General features: G+C 41.0%; 1 protein-coding gene and 1 pseudogene across 5 annotated transcripts in view; one reads left to right on the plus strand and one right to left on the minus strand.

The window, feature by feature from the left end:
• Nucleotides 1-22,893, plus strand: part of l(1)G0020 (RNA cytidine acetyltransferase l(1)G0020) — an 803,858-nt gene that overhangs the window by 580,309 nt on the left and 200,656 nt on the right. For all 5 annotated transcript variants that reach the window (XM_067102059.1, XM_067102057.1, XM_067102060.1 and 2 more), the window contains one exon: nucleotides 15,738-15,952. In XM_067102059.1, coding sequence (XP_066958160.1) covers nucleotides 15,738-15,952 — 215 coding nt within the window. The remainder of the gene's footprint in view (nucleotides 1-15,737; nucleotides 15,953-22,893) is intronic.
• Nucleotides 19,762-21,193, minus strand: LOC136837175 (uncharacterized; annotated as a pseudogene).

The raw sequence follows: 22,893 nt of genomic DNA on the forward strand, positions 1-22,893 counted from the left end.
GTGAGCCGTTACAGCCCCCACACCAAACACCCGCCAGGACGGCGACACCAGCGCCACCTACCTCATTCCATGCTAGCACTAACCCCAGACTTGGCATGTGCAAGAGGGGGGGAGTACTAGGTGATTCAGGGAGGGTCACGGGTGACACGGGACCTTCCTCAGAAATAGATTTTTCCTTTGTCAAAATCCCTTTTCTGAGTTCAGTCCCGTGTCAGCCGGTGAAATCGTGATAGAGAATCATGCCAAGGCTGCAAACTACCAGGAAAAGAAATGGGGGTAATCTGAAGAAAAAGGCAAAAGTTTTACCAAAATAATTTTAATAGGCAATCTCTTACATGAGCAAGAACACTAAGACTAAGGCATATTAAATCTAAGGACATTAAAAACTTAATACTATGAAACAGTGGGGAGGTCCCCAGCACGACGGAGAAGGGGTCCCCAAAAACCTTAAAATTACTAAAGCAAGGTGAAACATGAAAATTGGACAAAATAACTGCAAATATAATCTTAATTGGTATACACAATACTAAATACACGTAAACTTAAGCTAAACACGTAAGAGACAAAAATAAACAAAATTACAGTGCATATACATATATCTGGGGTACATGGAGCAAAATAAAAACTGTCCAGTACCCCACAAGAAAAACAATCATGGCATGTCAGATTACACTTTTTCCATCAACAGGTACAAGAAACATCAATATGAGGAGCCAGGCAGTGAGGTATAATCAACCAGGAGAATAAGCAGAGAAGTAAATGAGGCAGGCGGGGGGGGGAAAGGAAAGGACAAGGATATGATTAATTAAGGTGGGAGATGACACTTCCCACAGCTATGGTAGAAAATTTCAGGGCTTTGAGCGATTTTTAAATAGTGGCGTTTAAACACTAGAGGTGATTTCCAACCCGTAAATTTAGATAATTCTGAGAAAGTCCATATTATGAAAGTAATTAATGGAAGTAGCAACTGCTCGAATATCATGAACCTTGGGAACTGAATCTGGGTTGGCCTGTTTAATGAAATATAGAATTTGTTGTCTTATAGCATTTAGTGAAAGAGTACCACCTTTCTCCCTGATAAAAAGAGGACCCGACTTACTCTGTGGAGTTCTTAAAAGGTAAGATTTAAGTGTATAAACTGGACATAAAGACTGGTCTTGTGGAAGGGGCACCACCTTCCAAGGAGACCACCTGTCTTGTGGGTCTTCGTTCTTAGCTAAAAATCTAGGGTCAGGGGAAAGGAGGACCTCTCCAGAAGGGAGGAAGTTCACAAAATTATCACCTCTAGTGAGAGCCGACAGCTCTGAGATTCTAGCACCTGAAGCCAAGCTAATCAAAAATAAGGTCTTCCTTAACAGATCCTGATAAGAGCATTGAAAGTTATCCATCTCTGATGCTAACTTAAGGACGTCATTGAGAAACCACGTAACAGACTGTGGGCGTGATACTGGTCTCAGACGAGCGCATGCTCTGGGGATAGATGAAAAATAGGAATCTGTAAGGTCGATTTTAAAGCCGTAAGAAATACTTTCTTTAATGCTGACTTGATTGTGGTAATAGTGGCCGGAGCAAGGCCTTTTTCAAACAATGATCTAAAGAAGGAAACTCCTAAATTAGCTGTCATGATTTTGGCTTCAGATGCTTTTAGGAAGGAGGCTAATTTTTTGACTGCTGAATCATACTGTCTAATAGTAGAATCTCTTTTATCTGATTCAAAAACAGAGTGTTGACAGGGTCAATGTTTGCCCTTTTGGGCTGCGAATTTTATAAAGTCCATAAAACTAGGGCATTCTGAATTCTTGAGGAAGCTGACACAGTCTTGGTTTGTACTGTCTGAGTCAGAATGGGCTTGGGAATCCGAAGACTCCGTAATCCCAGTTCCTGAAGAAGAGGGAACCAATTGCTCTTCGGCCAATAGGGGCTACTAGGGCTAATTGACCTTTGAATGTCCTGAGTTTGTGTAAAACTTTCAGCAGTAAATTTATTGGGGGAAAGATAAATCTTCTCCCAATTGTTCCAATCTACTGTCATTGCGTCCTATGGCGATGCGCCTGAGGGTCCAGGTTGGGGCCACATAACAGGGGAGCTTGAAGTTGCTCTCCGTTGCGAACAGATCCACTTGGAGGCCCGGAACCCGGCGGCAAATCCATTTGAAAGATTCCACGTCCAGGGACCACTCCGTCTCCAACGGAGTAGTCCTGGACAGGGAATCCGCCACCACGCCCCATACCCCCGCTAGGTGGGTGGCTGACAGGTGCCAGCCGTGCTTGTTCGCCAGGGAGAAGATAGCAACCATTACTTGGTTTACTCGGCCTGATTTGGAGCCGCCCCTGTTGATGCAATGAACTACCACTGCGCTGTCCAATACCAACCTGATATGAATCCGGTTGGGGGGCGGATTTTCTTTCAGAGTTAGAAAGACCGCCATAGCTTCCAGGGTGTTTATATGGAACTGCTGAAACATTGTGGACCACGTTCCTTGTACTTTTGTTTTGGTGAATATCCCCCCAGCCGCTTAGGGAAGCGTCTGTGTGAACAACTAGTGCCGGAGGGGGAAATTGAAGCGGAACTGATTGACAGGCCTCTGACTGAGGTCCAAGGTCGCAGTCTTGTCTTTAAGATTTGAGGGATGGAGGAGACCTTGTCTCTGAGCTTGACATTGGCTCGACTCCGCCACACTCTGTTTATGTCTTTTAATTTCGCTTTTAATAGCAGGTCTGTCACTGAGGCAAACTGAAGAGACCCAAGGACCCTTTCTTGGGACCGGCGGGATGCTGATGGATTTTTGAGAAATTTTCTGGTGAGAGATGCTATCTCCTTCCTCTTGGGAGGCGGAAGGGACAGCGTGTGAGATGACAGATCCCACTGGAGACCCAGCCACTGAAACCGGGACTCCGAGTCAGGCGGGACTTTCTCTGTTCAGTTGAAAACCTAGCGACTCCAGGAAGTTGATGACTATGGACGTGGCTTTCTGACACTCTAGAACTGTTGGTGCCCAAATTATCCAATCGTCCAAATATGCTGCTAGGGATATCCCTTGAGACCGGAGTTGTTGAACTACCGTGTCCGCCAGCTTTGTGAATATCCTGGGCGCAATGTTCAGACCGAAGGGCATGACCCTGAAGGAGTAGGCTTGATTCCCGAGTCTGAAACCGAGGAACTGAGAGAAGTTCCGCGCAATCGGGACGTGATAATAAGCGTCTGAAAGATCGATAGAGGTGGTGACGGCTCCACGCAGAAGTAGAGTCCGTACCTGAGCTACCGTAAGCATGCGAAATTTGTCGCATTTTATGTAGAGATTTAGACGCGACAGATCCAGGATCACTCTTTGCTGATCTGAGTCTTTTTTGGGAACAGTGAATAACCTGCCTTGAAACTTTAGGTGCCTTACTTTCTTTATTGCTCGTTTGTTGAGCAATTCTGTCACATAATCCTTTAGGATTGATGTGGGTGGCTGGTAAAACCTGGTTAGAGGAGGAGGGTTTTGATCCAGCTCCATCCTAGTCCTTTGGACACAATGCTGTGTGCCCAAGGGCTGAAGGTCCATTGGTCCCTGAACCAAAACAGGCGACCACCTACCTGTGTTCTCTCAGTGGGAGGGAGCGGGTTTATTCCCTCTACCACGTCCAGGTCTTCCCCTCTTGGGGTGGTGTTGGGCTTTCCTCTATGAGGGGCTTTGCCTCTTCCCCCTTGCAATCCTGTTAAGGCCGTGAAAGTAACCACGGCCCTCATAGGTGGGGTTGTATGCTGGTGAGGCCACATAGGAGGGTGCAGCTGGTTGGACCAGCACATATTGTTGGGGGTGAGCTTTTGAGGTGGAAGGCTGTGCCACTGCCGAGACCGGGACGGCTTGGACTACCGCCTGATGGTGGGGCCTCTTATGCCTCCTAAAACATTTACCTCCTCTCGATTGGGGCCGCCAGATTCTGGGGTCTTACGCTTGTAGGCGGAAATGCCCCAGCGAGAACGAAGACTCTGGTTGGCCCTTGTAGCCTCAGTCATAACATTCGTGACCTCTTCTTCTGGGAAGAGGTTAGGTCCCCAGATCGAGCTCTTTCACGAGCTTGTTAGGCTCGTGGACGGATAGTAGCATTTGTGAAGATGAACTTTCTGCATTCCAGTCTGGCCATGATGAACTCAAATAAGTCAGACTGGAAACAACATGAAAGCCAGCTAACAGGGACTTAGCTAAGACCTGGAAAAATGGCTCGTCCGAGCAGGAGACGGCAGTGGCTTCAGTAAGGCAGACGGAGTTCAGGGACCGGGCTAACTTAGTCCGGGCATCAAACTCCGCCTTTAACAAGATTCTGGCAGCTTGGGGAGTTGCTCACTAAACTGTGAGGAAGCACAGAGGGGTCCAACTTCCCGACCGTGAAGGTGGACGGGCATCCATCCAGAACTCATCACTTCCTGGGAATACCAGGAAGTAGGGTCTGTCTCTCTCAGCTGTGGTAATGGATTACCATCAAAGCACGCGCTCGGGCCGTAGCCAGAGCGACTTTGTTCAAAGCAAGGGGTGGGAAGGTTGTCTCCCAGGGCAAACATAGTGAAGTTGCCCTTGAAAGGAGTCAACTTTGTGTTGTCTGCCTGCCACTCCGCCAGAGTGCGCAGGAGAGCCGACTGAGCTTGGTCCCTAGGGATGATGACAGTCTCCCCTGGGAACCTTATCAGACCGAATCCATGCTTCCTCCTGTCAACCTCACGAAGCCTGGGTAAGGGGGCAAAAGATCGGGGGAAGAACTCCAAGTTCCTCCAACCGTCTCGTGCCAAGACCATCAATAGTGAGTTTGCCATCATGTTGGATGGCCTGGAGAGCGAAACGCCAAGGGTTACCGAGATCGAACGGCGGAGGTCCCCAGTGTCGGGGATAACATACTGTGGTTCGGCTGGGGTGGGTGAGCCATTCCCGCCAGTATGTTATCATGCAAACTTTTGGATATCTTATTATCATAGGAGCAATTTTTTCTAAATCTGATTGAATCCAGGTCCTCCTCAGAAAGAATCTTTAAACATCTGGTTAGCAAAGGCCTCTGCATCAAAGCAGGTTGGCGAGGAGGGCTTGGTTTTGCAGCCCTCTTACTCGCGCCTTTGCTGGAGGAACCAGACTTGCTCCCGGAGGCTACAGGTCCTGAGACCTTAGCCTTTGACGGGGAAGGGCGATGCCTTCTTGGAGGACGAGGACTTGTAGCCCTTCGCCTTCCATGAAGTCTTCAACTTCAACTTGGGGATAGCAGATGGAGCTCTATCACCCAAGGAGGAAGACTTCACAAAACCTGAAAATGAAGAAACAGATGAAGCAGGGGAGTCAAAAAGGGGGCCCGCCCCAACAACCTCACCTACCTCACCACTTACCACCTGGTCCTGCTCTATGTTCATGGGTTCCAGGTTAAGATCCATGGCGGCAACATCCTCTGAGACCTCAGCGTAGAGGATATCCACTTGGGGTGGCTGGGTCTCATCCCGGATCTGCTGGATGATGGGGGTGGCAAGATCTTCAGGCACTGCTGCCGCCACCCGTGCGCGCTGGGTAGAGCAGGTCCTTCAACCTGGCGCCGAGGACGAGGGCTTCCCGACGGAACATTCCTACCAAACCCAGCCACCCAGGCCCGGAGGATTCCAAGGCAGACTTCTTGGAAGACTTCGTCCGCCTGAAAGAAAACCAACAATTAGCTAAGAACGAAAAAACAGTCCGGAAACCATAAACAATAAACAAAATTCAAAATGAGGAGCATAAAGCAGGAGTAATGTAAAGACTGTCACTTACCGACTCATCCTGGACAGTTGTGCAGAGAGTGAAGCAAACCTCACAACCATCAGGGTGCCAGACAACCAGGTCATCCAGTCGGACCGCACAACCAGCGTGGGTCCGGCAAACTACGTGACCGTAAGGTTGTTGCAGTGAGGCGGTGCACCCGGCTCCTCACAGCGAACAGTCTGTAAGAAGAAAACGAACATGAACCTCCCACCTAAGCAAACTAAAGCTGGCAAGGCCGGGAATTTCAACTGCAACCGGAATACTCCGGTGGAGAAGAAATACCTTATCATAAACTGGGCCAATAAGCTCTAAATTACACAGAGTGGAAGGCAAGACTTCCAGACCCGGAATACTCCGGGAATGAAGGAAAGAGAGACCAGGAACTAACCATAAGGGCTGCCAGTAAAATAACGGCGGAACCCCGGTATAGGACCGACTCACTTATATTAATATATATAATGAATTAAGGAGAGTACTCGAAGATAAACAGATTTATATTAAAAATAAAATATCAAACAATAACATTAAACAAGTGACGGTATAAATGGTAAGAACTCAAGAGGACGGAAGGATCCGCCCTTATATAAATAAAAAATCCCTCTTCACTTACTTCCCGCCAGAGAAACAAGGTGGGCAAAATGCTCGTATATTCATAACATAAGGGTGAAGCAAAGTATAATAACCCAGCAACGTAACCCGACGGGGAGGGAGGAGAAATGGATAGAGTGTTCGAACGTTCGCTCGAGTAAACAAACCACCAATACCAACACAGCGATGCTAGGGACAATATGGGAGGGAGCGAATCCCTCAACCAAAATGGAGAAGTCCCTGAACTCGGAGAAAACGCCATCTAGCGTCACCCGCACGAGTAGAGCAAGGCTGGAAGGGGGGGGGGGGGTGGGTAGGGGAGAATGGTAGGCTACCAGGAAGGAACAGGAGACGGGAGAAACATATAACCCGCTCAACTGCACCACACCACTCCAAGAATGATCTGAGTCTTTTGGGAACTGTGATTAGGAGGGTGGACTACTAAGGAAGGGAAGCAACCAAGCCTCGATGCCCGACTCCTACCTAGGCACAGCCTAATAGGGACCTAACCTAGTATAGGCTAGGAAAATGGAAGGAGGGCAGAAGGGAGGAGGAACAAACAAGGAGAGAAATTTTGTGCCGAGAACCAACCGGGATCGAGAATGGGGGCAAGGGGGCGACTAGCCTAGAGGAAACACATCCAAAGAACTCTATTCCCCAAATGGAAGGAAGAGAACTAAGGGGCTCACTCTGCCCACCAAAAACGATCCCGGAGGAAACAGCAACAAAACTCCCTCAACCTGATGGACTCCACACCCAGGGCAAGGGGATGGAAGCAAATAAGCCTACTCCACAAAAAAACCATCACACAAAAAAAAATAAAATGTCCTCAACAGAGAGCGAGCCTACCACGGGAACGGTTAGATCTGAGGCTGCCGCCAGCACCGAGGTAAAACCAACAAAATAATAATAAAATAAAAAGAAAAGAGAGCACCATCTTCAAGAATAAAATTAATTAGCCTAGTAAGACTAAAAATAATAGGAACCCAACCTGAGGGGGTACCTGGACGGGCATCACTCCCACAAAGGGCCAGTAGGCCAATGAATGTAAAATTGAAAAAGGGGGGCCACCGCAAGGAAACCCACCAGGAAGGGAACCATGGGGCAAAAATATATCATCTATAACGACAAGGAGACAACCCCAACTGAAAAGAACAGAAGGAGACGCCTCATGTCAACATGGCTGGCTGGGGACGCCTGTGGCGTCATAATAAGATCTCAATATTTATGAAAATACGAGACCAAAACAGCCAAAATATAGAACAAAACCCCACAAGAAGATGGTACTTAACTTGGAGATGGTAAAGCTGCTCGATGACATGGTGAAAGAGAAAAATCCAAAAAATGGAGAGAGCACACAAAATTAAAAGATAGTGATCACGTGCTGGAAAATGGAATGAGGTAGGTGGCGCTGGTGTCGCCGGCCCTGGCGGGTGTTTGGTGTAGGGGCTGTAACGGCTCACCGCTCTATTCGGGGTTTTGATAGGGAGAGATCTTTCGAGTAAGTCTCCATGGTAGTGATCTTTCACTCACCCTTCGTTATACCGACGTCTTCCTTGGAGAAGACGCTCGACTGGGGGTAGTAACCCCAGCTTTCCTGAAAGCTCTTTTTTCTCTGGTATATCTAGCATATTATACCTAGAAATTCGTGCTGTAATGGAATTTCACCGGCTGACACGGGACTCAGAAATAATACATTTTCGATACAGATTTTACACATGAAAGCATGAAATGCATTTTTTTCATAGAGATTTTACACATAAAAGCATGAAATGCATTTTTCATACAGATTTTGCACATTAAAACATGAAATGCATTTTTCATACAGATTTTACACATAAAAGCATGAAATGCATTTTTCATACAGATTTTACACATAAAAGCATGAAAACTTGTAAATTACTTCAAAAATTAAACATACCCACTTCTGCAGGGTTTCTAGAATTTCATGTGTCTGTGAAAAATTAATGTATGCCCATTAGTTAGGTTCCAGTGAAAAGTTTGTGTGTGTGAATGTATGTACATAATAACTCAAATTGTGTAAGATCGAAATATTACTGTATATATTGAATAATGTACCTTAAGCATATCGAAATTAAAATAAATCTCTCAAATCCCTATGTGCGGAGTTCATGATCATCATATACCCATGAATAGGTTCGGTAAACAAGTGATCAATTACCTCCCCAATCTCCTATGTGCATACACAGCTAGTAGGTACGCTAAACAAGTATGATGCTCTGTGTTTTTAACGAAGGATTTTCAATGACAGAATCCTCGCTTTCAATTAATTTGCTCTGTACAAAGGTAATGTCCAGAGTTTCAAAAATACATGTGGAGCTCACGTTTCATAGACAATGAAACTTCTAATATAATATATACCTGCATCTCTGCAAAACTCGTAATGGTCAAGTTGTAAGAGCCCGACGCCGTCTCTTCCAAACACGTGCGTGTTCGTCAATCGTCATCCATTGGAGTGGACAAGACAAAACAAGAGCATCTCGTTTTCTTTCTCTGACGGAACGCGATTTCAACCATACAATATTTCCGTCTGTTTCTCCCTAACCATTGTTGTCTTGATTTATGTACAATCACCACTACTTGCATTGCCATGCAAGCATTCTAATCATGTACTCATAATGTTCCAATGAATCTTCTGTATCAAATTGTGTGTATGTTTCTGTTTGTGAAGACGCCAAATGTCTCTCCATTTCACATATATTATGCTACTGCATTGTATTCATTAATCTGTCTTGAATCTCATGCAATTGGCCATATGTAGAATTTCCTGGCCTTTCCATTGATGTATGTTTTAACACTGTATGTTTATTATGTCTATCAAAATCGCCATATGTTTGTCTGCCGACAAACACAGATGTCTGAATCTTTTACCTCTGTTTTCACCTGTCTGTGTGTAGATGCTACCTTACTGCTCACACACGTCAATAACATCTTCGAAGATTCTGTACATTCATCTCAGTAAGGAACTACCAATAAACCAGTAAACACCCAGCCAGTGTGTCACTCAGTCTCCTGCCCTTACAAAGTGGCAACCACAATTATGCGGACTAAGCATTCTATCTCCTCAGAGCGCCAAGCCATTATCATTCACCGAGTTCATTGTTTTATCCCGTTTGATACTTTATAGTGACCATATACAGCAGATAGCCTATAGATGAAGAAAACATGAGTGGCCGCAAACCGCATGATTATATATCGGAAATTTTGTTCCCAGAAGACTGCTATTCTTCTTCAGAAGAAACTGAAGTTGAAATTTGTGAAACTAAGGACAATGAATTAGTGGATTCATATGATTCACATGATTACATATTAAAGGTCTTTTTTTCCTGAAAATTACTCATCTTCAGACGAAGCTGATGATGAACAAGAAAACAGTGAAAATGAACAAGACAATAGTATTATAATATGAGACACGCAGCCTCAAAATGTTAATAATGATGACGAGGAACAGTGCATAATTATATAGTCAGATAGTGATGAACACATTCAGATATTACACATATCAGTGACACAGTGAGAATTTCATTTTCTTTGATTTCGTATAGAAGCCAAAAGTAAACAGGCATCGCTTGAAAAACATAACTAAGCGCTTGTGGAAACTTTATGCGGATACAACGGCAACACTGCAACTGATTAGAGCACTTCTGCTCACAGTTGAGGCACACTGAGAACTAAAGCTGTGCACCTCAAGAACCCGCCAAACACTGATTTCCCTCATGTTATTACAAAAAATGTTCTGCACAGGCGCATGGCCCCCAAAAGGCCTGTTTACCTACCCAGGGGTAACATATTCTAGGCCACTGCCTAGTCTAGGTTTATTTAAATCACACTTAATTTTATAAACTGTACAGGAAAGAACTCTCATATAATCTAGTTTGCTGTTTTATCTGGCCAAGGTACCCTTTTATCTGATGTTCAGCCCCTGCTTTATTTAATCTGATCTACTGTTTTAGGCTAACAGTAATCGGATATTCCCTAAAAAGGGGTTCCTACTTAATTTGGTTAGGCTACTACCTGGTTTATGTGTATATCACCTTTAAGGATACAGGCTACATAAGGACCCCACTGGTATGTAGCGTTACAAATAGGCTACCAATTCGTAAAACTAGGTTACCATTTTATCAAGCCTAGGATACTGTATATAGCTAATCCTAGGCTATTTGGTCTGATCTACCATTTAGGCCAATAATAGGAAATTTCTTAAAATGTTCTCACTTAACCTAGTACGGGGCATTGCTTAATCCAGATTATTTAGATCACTCTTAAGTGTATAGGCTATATAAAACAGAAACTCACTATACACCAGAAACTTACTAATATGTAACCCTATAGCAAGGCTATCATTTGTCAAGCCAGATTATTGTTAATATCTAATTCCAGGGTACCTGGCCTAAGTTATTACTTAGGCCAGTAATAAAATATTTCTTAAAGGTTCTTACTTACTCTAATCTAGACTACTGCCTAATCGTTATTTGATTCACACTTAAAGGTGTGGATTACATAAGACAAAATTACCATAATATGTAGCCTTAAAACTAGGATACCATTTCATTTAGCCCAAATTATTGTTTCACCTAGTCCTAGGCTACCTAATCCAATAATGGGATGTTTCTTTAAAGGTTGTCACTTAATCTTATATAAGATACTGCCTAATCCGGATTATTTAGATGATGCTTAAGTGTATAGCTATATAAAAGGAAAAATTTTTACTAATATGTAGCGTTATAACTGGGTTACCATTTTATTTTGCCCAGATTATTGTTGTCATCTAATCCTAGGGTCCTTGGTCTAGGCTAGGCTACTGCTTAGACCCATAATAGGATATTTCTTAAAAGGTCTTTACTTACCCTAATTTAGGTTACTAACTAATCCAGGTTATTTTGTTCACAATTGAGGATATGTAGTCCTAGGTTAAATCTAATTAAGTTATTCTCACATAATATGATGTAGGCTACTGTCTAGATTATTGTAGACATAGTATACAGTACTACTCTGAACTTGCGCAATTTGAGTTGCGCAATTTCACAGACACACAAACTTTTCATTGAAACCTAACTAATTATCATACACAAGTTTTTCACAGACACGCAAACATTTGCGAATACTGAGAAACCCAGGAAAAGTGTTTGTTTAATTTTTTATGTAATTTATAAGTTTTCAAGCTTTAATGTGTAAATTAAATAAATTAAATAATAAAAGCAATAATTTCTCTCTCTCGCTTTCTCTCTTTTGCTGAGATGAGAGAATTTTTATGGTACATGTATATGTTTGTTTGTTTTGTATGATGAATAAATTTTTTACCTAATAATAAGTACATAAATTTTCAAATATTAATAAGATTAATATGGTTAAACATTATTATTAATAATAATAATAATAATAATAATAATAATAATAATAATAATAAATAATAATAAAACTGTAATTACAAAATTCGCATGTGACACGTATTTTAAACAAACAAATATTTTTCCCTCATATGTAAGAAGCTCGAAGGCAAAAGCTGTTAGACATGTCACTTTAACATGACAAGAAGGGGTAGTATTGCTGATTAGTGGTCAAAGATATCTCTCTCTCTCTCTCTCTCTCTCTCTCTCTCTCTCTCTCTCTCTCTCTTCATAAAAGTTTCTCTCTCTCTCTAATTAAAAGTTTCACTCTCTTAAGTAAGGACAACTGTTATCTCTCTCTGAGATTCATAGTTAGCGCAACCTATGTATTACTGTTTCTCTGTGTGTCTTTAACTGTACAGTAGATAATTTTAAATTGATCTAATTTTACCTGTACCGTTTACAAACTGTAAATGCGCTGTTCTAAAACATAGAGACATAGAGCATTTCAGAACAAAGAGAAAGAGACAGAATAAAGAAGTTTTTAAAAACGAGGTTGAGAAGACTAAAAATAGATCGGTGGAATGGGGGGGGGGGAGAGAGAGAAATAGTATACTAATCGTCACACTCTCCTTTATTGTTACATTAACCATTTATTTATTTTTTTAAGGGTAATGTATTAAGCTAACTTTTAAATGAAATTACAGTAACTTTAATTTCACTTAAAAATTAATTTAATGCTGAATTTCCATCTTTTGATATATAACATAAGAATAACTCTCTCTCTCTCTCTCTCTCTCTCTCTCTCTCTCTCTCTCTCTCTCTCTCTCTCTCTCTCTCTCTCTGCAGTAATTCATAAATAATTCAATTTGATATTTCAAGTAAGGACAATATCTCTCTCTCTCTCTCTCTCTCTCTCTCTCTCTCTCTCTCTCTCTCTCTCTCTGTAATAATTGATAAATAATTTCACTCTCTTAAGTAAGGACAACCCTTATCTCTCTCTCTCATTCATAGCGCTCACACATTTTTACAACTTATTATTTCTCTGTATGTCTTTACCTGCACAGTAGATAGTTTAAATTAAGCTAACTTTTAAATGGAATTACAGTAACTTTAATTTCATTTAAAAGTTAGATTAATACTGAATTTCCATCTTTTGATATCTAACATAAGAATAACTTCTCTCTCTCTCGCTCTCTCTCATGTTGTTCCAAAGTTAGATTAATACTGAATTTCCATCTTTTGATATCTAACATAAGAATAACTCTCTCTCTCTCTCTCTCTCTCTCTCTCTCTCTCTCTCTCTCTCTCTCTCTCTCTCTCTCTCTCTCACATTAGCGCTCTACAGTAGATAGTTTAAATTGATCTAATTTTACCTGCACCATCTACGAAGTGTAAATGCACTAGTGTGGCAAATACTCATACGCTGTAAAACATAGAGACATAATAACTAAGAGTTGCATTAGTCCAAATAAAAAACACTGTTTGTTCATGAAAAAGCATCTCAGAACAAAGAGAAAGAGATAGAATAAAGAAGTTATTAAAAAGAGGTTGAGAAGACTTCTAAAAATAGATTGGTTGGAAGGGGAGAGAGACAGAAATTCTCTTCCAACTCTCTATTTTTATGTCAACCACTTATTTCTTTTTTTAAGGGTAATATATTATGCTAACTTTTAAATGAAATTATAGTAACTTAATTTCATTAAAAGTTAACTTAATCATTTGGGAGCATGATTAGGGTCATATTTAGTGTTTAAACTTTAGAAATAATCGTTTATTAGCATTTTTAGAGACCGTGCCAAACTTACACGAAAATTCAACTTTGCGCAAGGGGTTCTGGAACCTAACCTCACATAAGTTTGGGGTATGACTGTAATATGAAAGAATTTTCTATATTATGATAAATTGTGGAACATTTCTTTTAGTTAAAACATCTAATTGAAATGACAAGTTTTAAAACAAATTGTACTTTCAGAACTAACAATCTGCAATTAGGCTACGACTTAACGCCGACCATGTGTTAGCAAGCACACAAATCGATTACCAACACCAAAAGTTTAAAACTAAAACTTTAACTAGAACTTAAAACTAAGCACTTAACTTGCTTCTTTAGGTGTTTCCATAATGAAACTGGAGTACTGATAAAGAATTAATCCATTCGATGATGACCAACAAAAGGTAATGGATTCTTGGTCTCTGTGCCAGTCTGTTGTCAACAATATGACGGACTGCACATATGTAGTAATCATTTCCTCTTTTAGTAGGTTTTGGCGGTAGGGAGAGCCTGAGTACAGCTTTGCTGTGAGATAAGGGAAAGAGCCCTCTTATATTTGAGTCCATTACATTCTCCATCACGTGTTATAGTGTTTATCATTATGATACAATACCTGGCCACGAGACCAACTAAAAGAGAATTCTTTGATATTAGTTTGGTCACCATGAAGCTATCAAACAAGTAAAAAATGCACCAAAGTTTCTGTGGCGCGTAGCGCAGCCAAGTTTTCTGCACAGCGCATAATCAAGGCTGCTGAAAATAGATCTACCTTTAGGTGGTCTCGCTGTAATGCTGTATGAGCCGCAGCCCTTGAAACTCTCAGCCAGCCATGGTGGTCTGTGTTGTTGCGTTGCCAGAAGCACGATTATGGCTAACTTTAACCTTAAAATAAAAACTACTGAGGCTAGAGGGCTACAATTTGGTATGTTTGATGATTGGAGGGTAGATGATCAGCATACCAGTTTGCAGCCCTAATAGCATCAGTAGTGTTTAAGATCTGAGGATGGACAGAAAAAATTGCAGACGGTCAGACAAAGCCAGCGCAGTAGTTTTCTTTTCAGAAAACTAAAAACAGTTGATAACCTGTGACTTTACCTTGGATAAAAATTCCTGGATCATTATTGCCATGAGAGTGGTGGTCATACTGAGATATTACTGGGGAAGGTGCAATAATCCTGCAGCCAAGCCTGACATAATTGGGTAGGTCATCGAACAATGGCTACGCTGTAAAAAAAACCCACCCCAATTTCCCTGGCATACTTGCTATTGTCACATCTGTGTGAGTAGGATGAAGCGAATACTGAGGCAGTTGTTGTGGACAGGAGATGGAGCCCTCCTGTCCTGAGTCCTTTATATTCTATCACTGTGCCAACAAGCACTATTCTGGCTGAGACCAACTATAAGAGAATTCTTTGAGATTTTGGTAACATCCCTTTTGTATTTTATTACTACAGAGATGAAAACTATTCCAATTTATGTAGGAGTATCCTTCAGTGTGAGCTGAGAGACAGTCATTGAACTTGGTAATGAGTAGCTGGTGGTTTGGTGGAGGTGAATAATTGGCTTCCTGTTTTGAAGACAGGTCCCCCTCTTGTATCACCAGATCCAATAGAATTGAAGTCCTATGCCATGAACATATAAAAGTTCCTTGCATTGCACAAGAAGGTGAAATCTATGACGGCAAAGGGCCCATAAGAGAAGTTACAGGGTATCATAGGGCTTCTAAAGGGTTTAAGGGTTTGTAGGTTTAATTTTGACTTCAGTCCTCTGAATTGTTTTCCTCAGCTGTCTCCCTTTTGGGGTGACAATCACCTTAGTCTGTCACTCCATGTGGAAGGATGACTGTTATGCTAGTCTAAATCTGTAGGATGTGTTCAGTACTCTTAGATCCCCATTCGCAGGTCTTCTGGTATACCCCCATGGTTTTTTTGGGAGAGCAAGATCTTCTAGTTCATGAGTCCATGTTTTGGTATGTTGACAGACTTATAGGTTATTCCCCAGGTAATGGAGCTCTACATCTTCTGTCCTTGGAACTCCTGTAGGTAACAAGCTGGCACATGTTTAAGGCTAGGGTCAAATGATGGGTTTGTATAAAAAAATCAATTTTCGTTTTAACACTTTTATTTTAATAATAAAGTATATACAGTATGTGTGTTCTCAAATGAATATGTTAACTTGTGTATTGTAATAGAGTAATTTGGTTTAATGATGCTTTATTCTAGGATTTGAGAGGACATCCTTTTGCTAAATCATTTATTGTTTCTTTCTGCAGCCAAGTTGCAAACAGCATAACAGGAGAATTCACCATAATAATGTTGAAAGTACTCAGTGAAACAAAAGAGAATAGAGCTACATCATGGTTGTCTGATCTCTGGTTTGATTTTAGAAAAAGAATGATCTCTCTTCTTGGTTTAACCTTCAGGGAATTAACTTGCAAGTTTGCCCTCAGCATCATCTCAAGCAATATATACAAAAAAAAGAGTGAAGGTGAGTCATCGTCTTTCTGGATATACCAGCAATACTAGCATATAAGATGCACTCCAATTTTGGGGATTATATTTTGGAAAAATTATGAGTACCCCTTTTTTCTGTAATCCTCACAGTCTTTACCAACTACAGGTTATGATGAAACTTCTCTCCTACCTGTTATCAAATATGTCTGTAAGAGAGGAAAAAACAATAAAGCATGTATATCTTAGCCACAAGAAGCTTTTTCTTAAAATTATATTAATGGCGTTTGCAAAACGTTGTGACTAACTTATAGCCTAGCCTACCATCTCTTGCATTCCTCTCTTTCAGTGCTAGTGTTTGTATCTAAACCTGAAATTCCAAGCCCATTAAATGTATACCATATTAAAGCCTTATTATTATTTATGTGGTATGGCATTCTAAAAATTTATCACTACAGCCTCAAAACAAATAATAGGTATTTGAACTAATGCAATTGATATAAATGAACTTGAACACTCCTAAGAAATGCCTGTGACCAGTCTAACATACTGTACTTTTCTTTCCCCTCTCACTCTCCCACAAAGGTCAAGAAGTAAGAAAGACTTTTAGGCGAGTCAGAGAGAAAGATGTTTGTGGCTAAGTTGTATTTTGATGCTGTAATGATGTTTTTATTTGTACATCATGCAACATCAAACAAGTTTTGACAAAGAAAAATTCTATTTTTTGGTAGCCGCTGTAAAAGGAGTTACTCTCATGGTCCCACCAGTCCATCATAAGACAGATCAACCAATACCAAAGAACTCACTCATAGTTGGTCTTAGCCAAAATAGTGCCTTTGACTTGACACAGTGATAGAGTATAATAGTACTCAAGGCAGAAGGGTTCTTTCTTTTGCATACAGCAGTTACCTGATTTTTCCTTCACCCTTCTCGCACAGATGTGGCAACAGTGCACTGGATGGCTAAGGTACCCATTACTCACCGGGTCTGTAAAAGAAAAGCATTCACCACAAATTCCCATGCCTTATTGTCATGGAAAGGAGGTGGGTTTGAGGACTCACAGTGGCTACCAAAAATAGGTTTTTGATGGTGTAGCTGCTGTTTATCCTTAGAGTAGTTACTGTACTCTTATGGTTCCCACAGGGTTCCATAAGACTGACCACCAAATATCAAAGAATTCTCTCTTAGTTGGTCTTGGCCAGAATAGTGCCCTTAACAGACAGTGATAAATTATAAAAGGACTAGGGCAAGAGGGGTCTTACCCTTGTCTACAGCAATTACGCAGTTTTCCTTCACCCTTATTACACAGATATGACAACAGTACGCAGACTGGCTAAGATCCCCAGTACTCTAATGGTCTGTGTTTACAGCAGGTGTTACCCAGGTCGTCGTGCCCGACAAATTTTTATTCCCTTCTTACCTGCAAGATTCTTCTAAGTCCGTCCACATCGCCTCTCTTGTCGTCTGCCGCCAATCTGCTATTTTGAAGGGAAATTATCTTAAAGTACTGATATCTCTCAGAAAGGTGTAACAGAGACGAGACAGTAGTTTCTTACTTTAATGATGAAAGTTAACTACAAAAGTACAAATTTTGGTTACAGTTACGAAATCATTCATGTTAAACAGTTCAGTTCAGTCTGTATTGGAAGCACGAAAGCAATGGGAGATATATCTCTCGTTGGTGGATGGGAACTCGAATGCTGTCCTACTCGCTTCTTGTTTCTCTGGAACCCCTGGGTTTTCTTGTAATCTACAACTCCTCCTTTTTCAGTGTCCCATTGGAAGATTTTATCTGTAAGGCCTCCCCTCGAACAATTGACTGGGAAGGACGTTGGTGGGTGTTGTTCAAATCTCTCCTTAGAGGATTTGATTGGAAATGATCTTAGGATGGGGTGTAAAAGACCCCTCCCTAGAATGTTTGATTGGAGGTTGTTGAATTACATCACTTTGTCCAGCCCCAATTCCATGTAAACGCCTCCTATTGAAGGCGAGGTTATAGATATGGCTGGAAATGTTTTCTTCTGACGAGGTGCTGAGTAATCCTGAGTAAGCTAAATCGCGAGGCCACAGTTTCCAGATTTTATGATCGGTTTTATGGCCCTGGGCGCGATATACTCGCTCACTGTTTTGAGTTCGTGGAAGGTGGTTTACGTTAATCAGCACTTCTAGCCTCTCGATGCAAAAACAACCCAGGCTTAATTATTCTTCTCTCTCTCTTTTCTCTCTCTTTATTCTCCCTCTCTGTCTCTCTGTTTATTCTCTCTTTCTCTCTCTCTCTTTCTTTCTATTCTTTCCCTATCTAATTTTCCTAACAAAGTCGCTCTAGAAGAATTTCTATTTTGTGTTGCCGATTTGGCAAAGTTTGTGGATATTGTTGCAGGAAAGCCAGTGGCCCTGTAAAAATTTTGTTGTTCCTTGACATTTTTACAATAGAGCATAATTGTTAAATCCCAGCAGTGCTTCCTCCAAGGTAGGGATTTTGGATTAGGGATTAAGCTTTGTCATGCATTCAGATTTTGCTGTCAACTTTGGCAGCTTTTAAGATTTCATTAATTTGGACTTTTATTACTGAAAATAATTAGTCAGTAGTTATTTCATTACACATAGATAATTTTCATTTATGGAGTGGAAAGGAAAATTTTATTTTAACATAATTTCTCAGATTACAAAATAACCATGACTGTTAATCTCCCATTACGTGTATAACTTTCCGCTTAATTTTAAGCTAAGTGTTTCTGTTTCTTTGCTAATAATTTGAAAATATTTTAAATGAACTATGTATTAGAGAAATTTCCCCACCTATCTTTATTATTGGGAGTTTTTGTGTTTTAAGGAATGGTGACATCACAAGTTTGAATAAGGCAAAGTTTGGCTCCTGAGTGAAATGGAGCAAATACTTTCCAGTACTGGTTATTGATATTAAACCAATAGTTTTCAGTTACTGTATAAGTTACCAGTACGATAACAGGAGCCTTAACTCAAATTATTATAGTACTTAATAACAAGTTGAGATATAGTACCATCCATTATCATTGGTGGGTACATTAGCTCTTAGAGGTTGGGCTAAAATATTCATTAAGAACACCCCTAGACTGGGCAAACTTTAAGGTGGGCCAATTTAAAAAAAAAAACACACATCAATGGAAAGAGGTAGATATGCAAATACACATGTTAAGAGAAAAAATAAAATTACAATTACAGCTGACATATTGTAAAAGAGAACTAAAACCAACAGCAATCCCCGAGTATATTTATATTTATGGGCAAATATATGTTAAAGCCCTAAGGCTTAACGTTATTTTCACCTACCTGTGAAGTTGGCAGACTCGACCGACAGTCCCCCCCTCTCTCTCTCTCTCTCTCTCTCTCTCTCTCTCTCTCTCTCTCTCTCTCTCTCTCTCTCTCTCTCTCTCTCTCTCTCTCTCTCTCTCCTATTTTATCTATGGTGTGGAAATCAAACCTAATCTTACTAAAAATAGTTTATTCTGTGAAGCTAACAAACAACAAATTAAAAACATGGTAAATAAGAAAAGAAAATGCAAAAAAAAGCTGAAAGAACGTAATGATAAATGAATATCTACCACAACAAATCATCTTAGTAACACAGAAATTATAAATTGGATTCTTCCCCCATTTCAGTCATTACACCTCCCCCCCCCCAAAGTCTCCATGTATTTGTAAGTCTTTAAGTCACTGTTCCTTTAAGATGACCATTTTCTCACTATGGCTTTACTGTATCACCCGCATGTCTATGCAGATGCGTGACCACCACAATTACCCATGGCTCCATTGAAACATTCCTGGCAAACAATGGAACTTCTTCTTCTTCCCAGCTTGTTCCCATTTTTATATGGGGTCACCGTTTCAGATGAGCCGTTTCCATCTATTTCTATCCTGTGCTTCTGCCTCATCATTTCCCTTCTCACGCATGTCTCCCCTCACACAGTCCTTCCATCTCTTTCTTGGTCTCCCTCTTCCTCTTCCTCCCTGGACCTCCATCCCCATAGTATGTCTACCAGCGTGGTCCTCATCTCTCCTCAACAGGTATCCACACCATTTCAGCCTCCCCTACTGCACTTTCTTTGATATTTCCACCGCCTTGGTCGGCCCCCTAATGTAATCCGGATCTTATCCTCCCTCGTCACCCCAGCCATCCACCTAAGCATTCTCATTTCTCCCACATCCATCTTCTTCTCCTCTGTCTTTCTCAAGCTTGTTGTTTCCATGCCATACATCATTGCTGTTCTTACCATGAAATTTTCCTTTTAACCTCAGCGGTACTCTTTTGTCACAAAGAACTCTGGAAGTCGCTCTCCAGTTGTTCCAGCCTGCCTGTACCCAATGTTTTACTTCTTCCATACTTCCTCCAGCATTAACAAAGGATCCCAAATACTTAAAATTATCAGCACTCTTTATTGGTTCTCCCCCAAGCAGAATACTTTCCCTATCACCCCCCCCCCCATTGGTACATACATTCTGTCTTAGATCTACTTATTCTCATTTCTCTGTCCTCCAGTACTTGTCTCCATCTTTCCAATTTTATTTCCAGATCTTTCCTGCTCTCTGCACACAGGACAATATCATCCGCATACAATATGTTCCACGGTACTGCCTCCCTTACTTCCTCTATGATAACGTCCATCACTATGTTAAAGATAAATGGGCTAAGAGCCGACTCCTTGTGTAATCCCACTCTCACCTCAAAACCCTCCATCTCCCCAACACTGCTCCTCACACTGGTAAATACATTCCAGTACATCTGTATCAATCGCACGTACTTCTCTGGTACCATCCTCTCCCTCAGGCTCCTTCATACCTCTTGTCTCGGGACTCGTCATAAGCCGTTTCAAGGTCAATGAATACCATATGTAGGCCCCTTTGTTTTTCCCTGAATTTCTCCATTACTTGTCTCAGACAAAATATACCATCTGTTGTTCCCCTACCCTTCATAAATCCCATCTGCTCTTTACCTATTTCTACTTCTTCTCTTAGTCTGGCATCTGTCACCCTTTCCAGTATCTTCAAAGTGTGGGACATTAGTTTGATACCCCTATAATTACCACACTCTTGGACATTTCCTTCCCTTTGAAGATTGGGATCAGTATACTCCCACGCCACTCATTTGGTATCTTTTCCTGCTCATGGATCTTTATCATAAGATTGTAAAGTATATCCACTCCTTCATCCCCTAATGCCTTCCATGCCTCCACAGGTATCATGTCTGGTCTGGTTGCCTTCCCATTCTTCATCTTCAGTGCATCCAGCCTCCTGCCTAAAAACCTCATCATCATGCCAATGTTCACCTGCCCATCCCCTCTTATTAGTCTATTATTTTCTTCATTTAACAGCTGTTTGAAATATTCTTTCCATCTCTTCACAATGTCTTCCTCCTTTCTAAGTACTACCCCATCTTGATCTTTTATTTGTTTATGTGTAATATCTTTGATGCTCTTATTTCTAGCCATTGACAGCTTGATCATCTTATTTAATCCTTTCTTCATCCCCAGCTCATTATACACATCATCATACTGGCAAAGAATGGAACCATCTCTATTAAAATCCAGTTTATAAACACACCAAAAACACATGAGACAAATGTTAAATAATGACAAAAAGAACAATCACTAAATAATCAGTTCTGTAAAGGTTAGTAATTTTTCTAAATCTCTACCTGTTCTCAAGCGAATGGAAATCTCAATTCCGAGCATTTCCAACATGTCCTCTTAGTTTGGGTTATCACAAAGGAGTAAGTAGTCTATCACATGCCCATTCTCACTTAGCGATTTCGTAATGCATGACCGAATTCACGTTTCCGTTAACACACCCCAGAATCTGATTAGAACTAGACCAGAAGGTTCCATGGAAATTTCCATCTATGGACATGTGACTCTGTATCTAGGCGCTTTCCAAACAATGTTTAAGCCACCAATGATCACTTGCAGAATCTACTTCCGTTCCCACATGATTTGTTCCCAAGCACCTTCTGAAAGATTTACACTTCTGAATCCTCACCAGAAGTGCTGAGGTTTGCTTGGACAGCGCTGAATTCGAAAACTTTTAATTATTCCTCCTCTGCCGTAATGACTTCTATAGTGTGTGGCATGTAATCCTGTTAGTAATATAGAGCTCTGTCACCACCTCGGTGTCGCCCTTGACATCAGTCAGGCATATTGCAAGTTTATTCTGTCACAGCATGTATCATCGACATCTCCACGCTCAGGGCCAGCTTCTGTTTAAAGCAACGCATATTGGTGCACTTGAGAAAAATAGCAATGCACATTATGATTATAATCTTGAGTAACTGCCATAACACCTGGTAGTATTAATTCCTGTGTACAGTTATTGCCCTACTTACGATGGGGTTAGGTTCCAAAAAACCCATTGTATGTTGAAAAAATGGTATCTCGAATATAGCCTAACCTACTCTAGGGTAGTCAGTACCATCTATACATATAGGCTATGGTAGCCTAGCCTACACTACACAGTATACTCTATACATATACGGTATAGTAATTATTAGTGTCAGCTAATTCTGCAGGTTCAATGCAGATTGACTTATGATGATAATGCAGTATAAAGAGAAATTGAATAACACTAACAAGAGTTAGCCTAGCGCACAGTATGGTATATCGTATACGTAAACAGTAGCCTAGCCTACAATATACTCTACACATATATGGTACAGTAGTGATTATTAATATCAGCTAATTCTGCAGGTTCAGTGCAGATTGACTTATGATAATTCAGTACAAAAAGAAATTGAATAACAGGAACAAGAATCAGACTCACCAAGATCCGGTCCATTGTCGGCATACGTGAATGGTGTCAGGCTGTTCATGGCTATGTATAACTAAAAATTGGAAGAGGAGGAGGATGTTAAAGCCGCATGATCATCAACTCGCTCCTCTTCAGATAGTGTTTCTTCTTCTGTTAGTTCAGGTGTTTCAAAGTTGTTAAGAGATGTAGGGGATTTAGGCT

Source organism: Macrobrachium rosenbergii, chromosome 58 (assembly GCF_040412425.1).
Source record: "Macrobrachium rosenbergii isolate ZJJX-2024 chromosome 58, ASM4041242v1, whole genome shotgun sequence".
NCBI classification, from domain to species: domain Eukaryota; kingdom Metazoa; phylum Arthropoda; class Malacostraca; order Decapoda; family Palaemonidae; genus Macrobrachium; species Macrobrachium rosenbergii.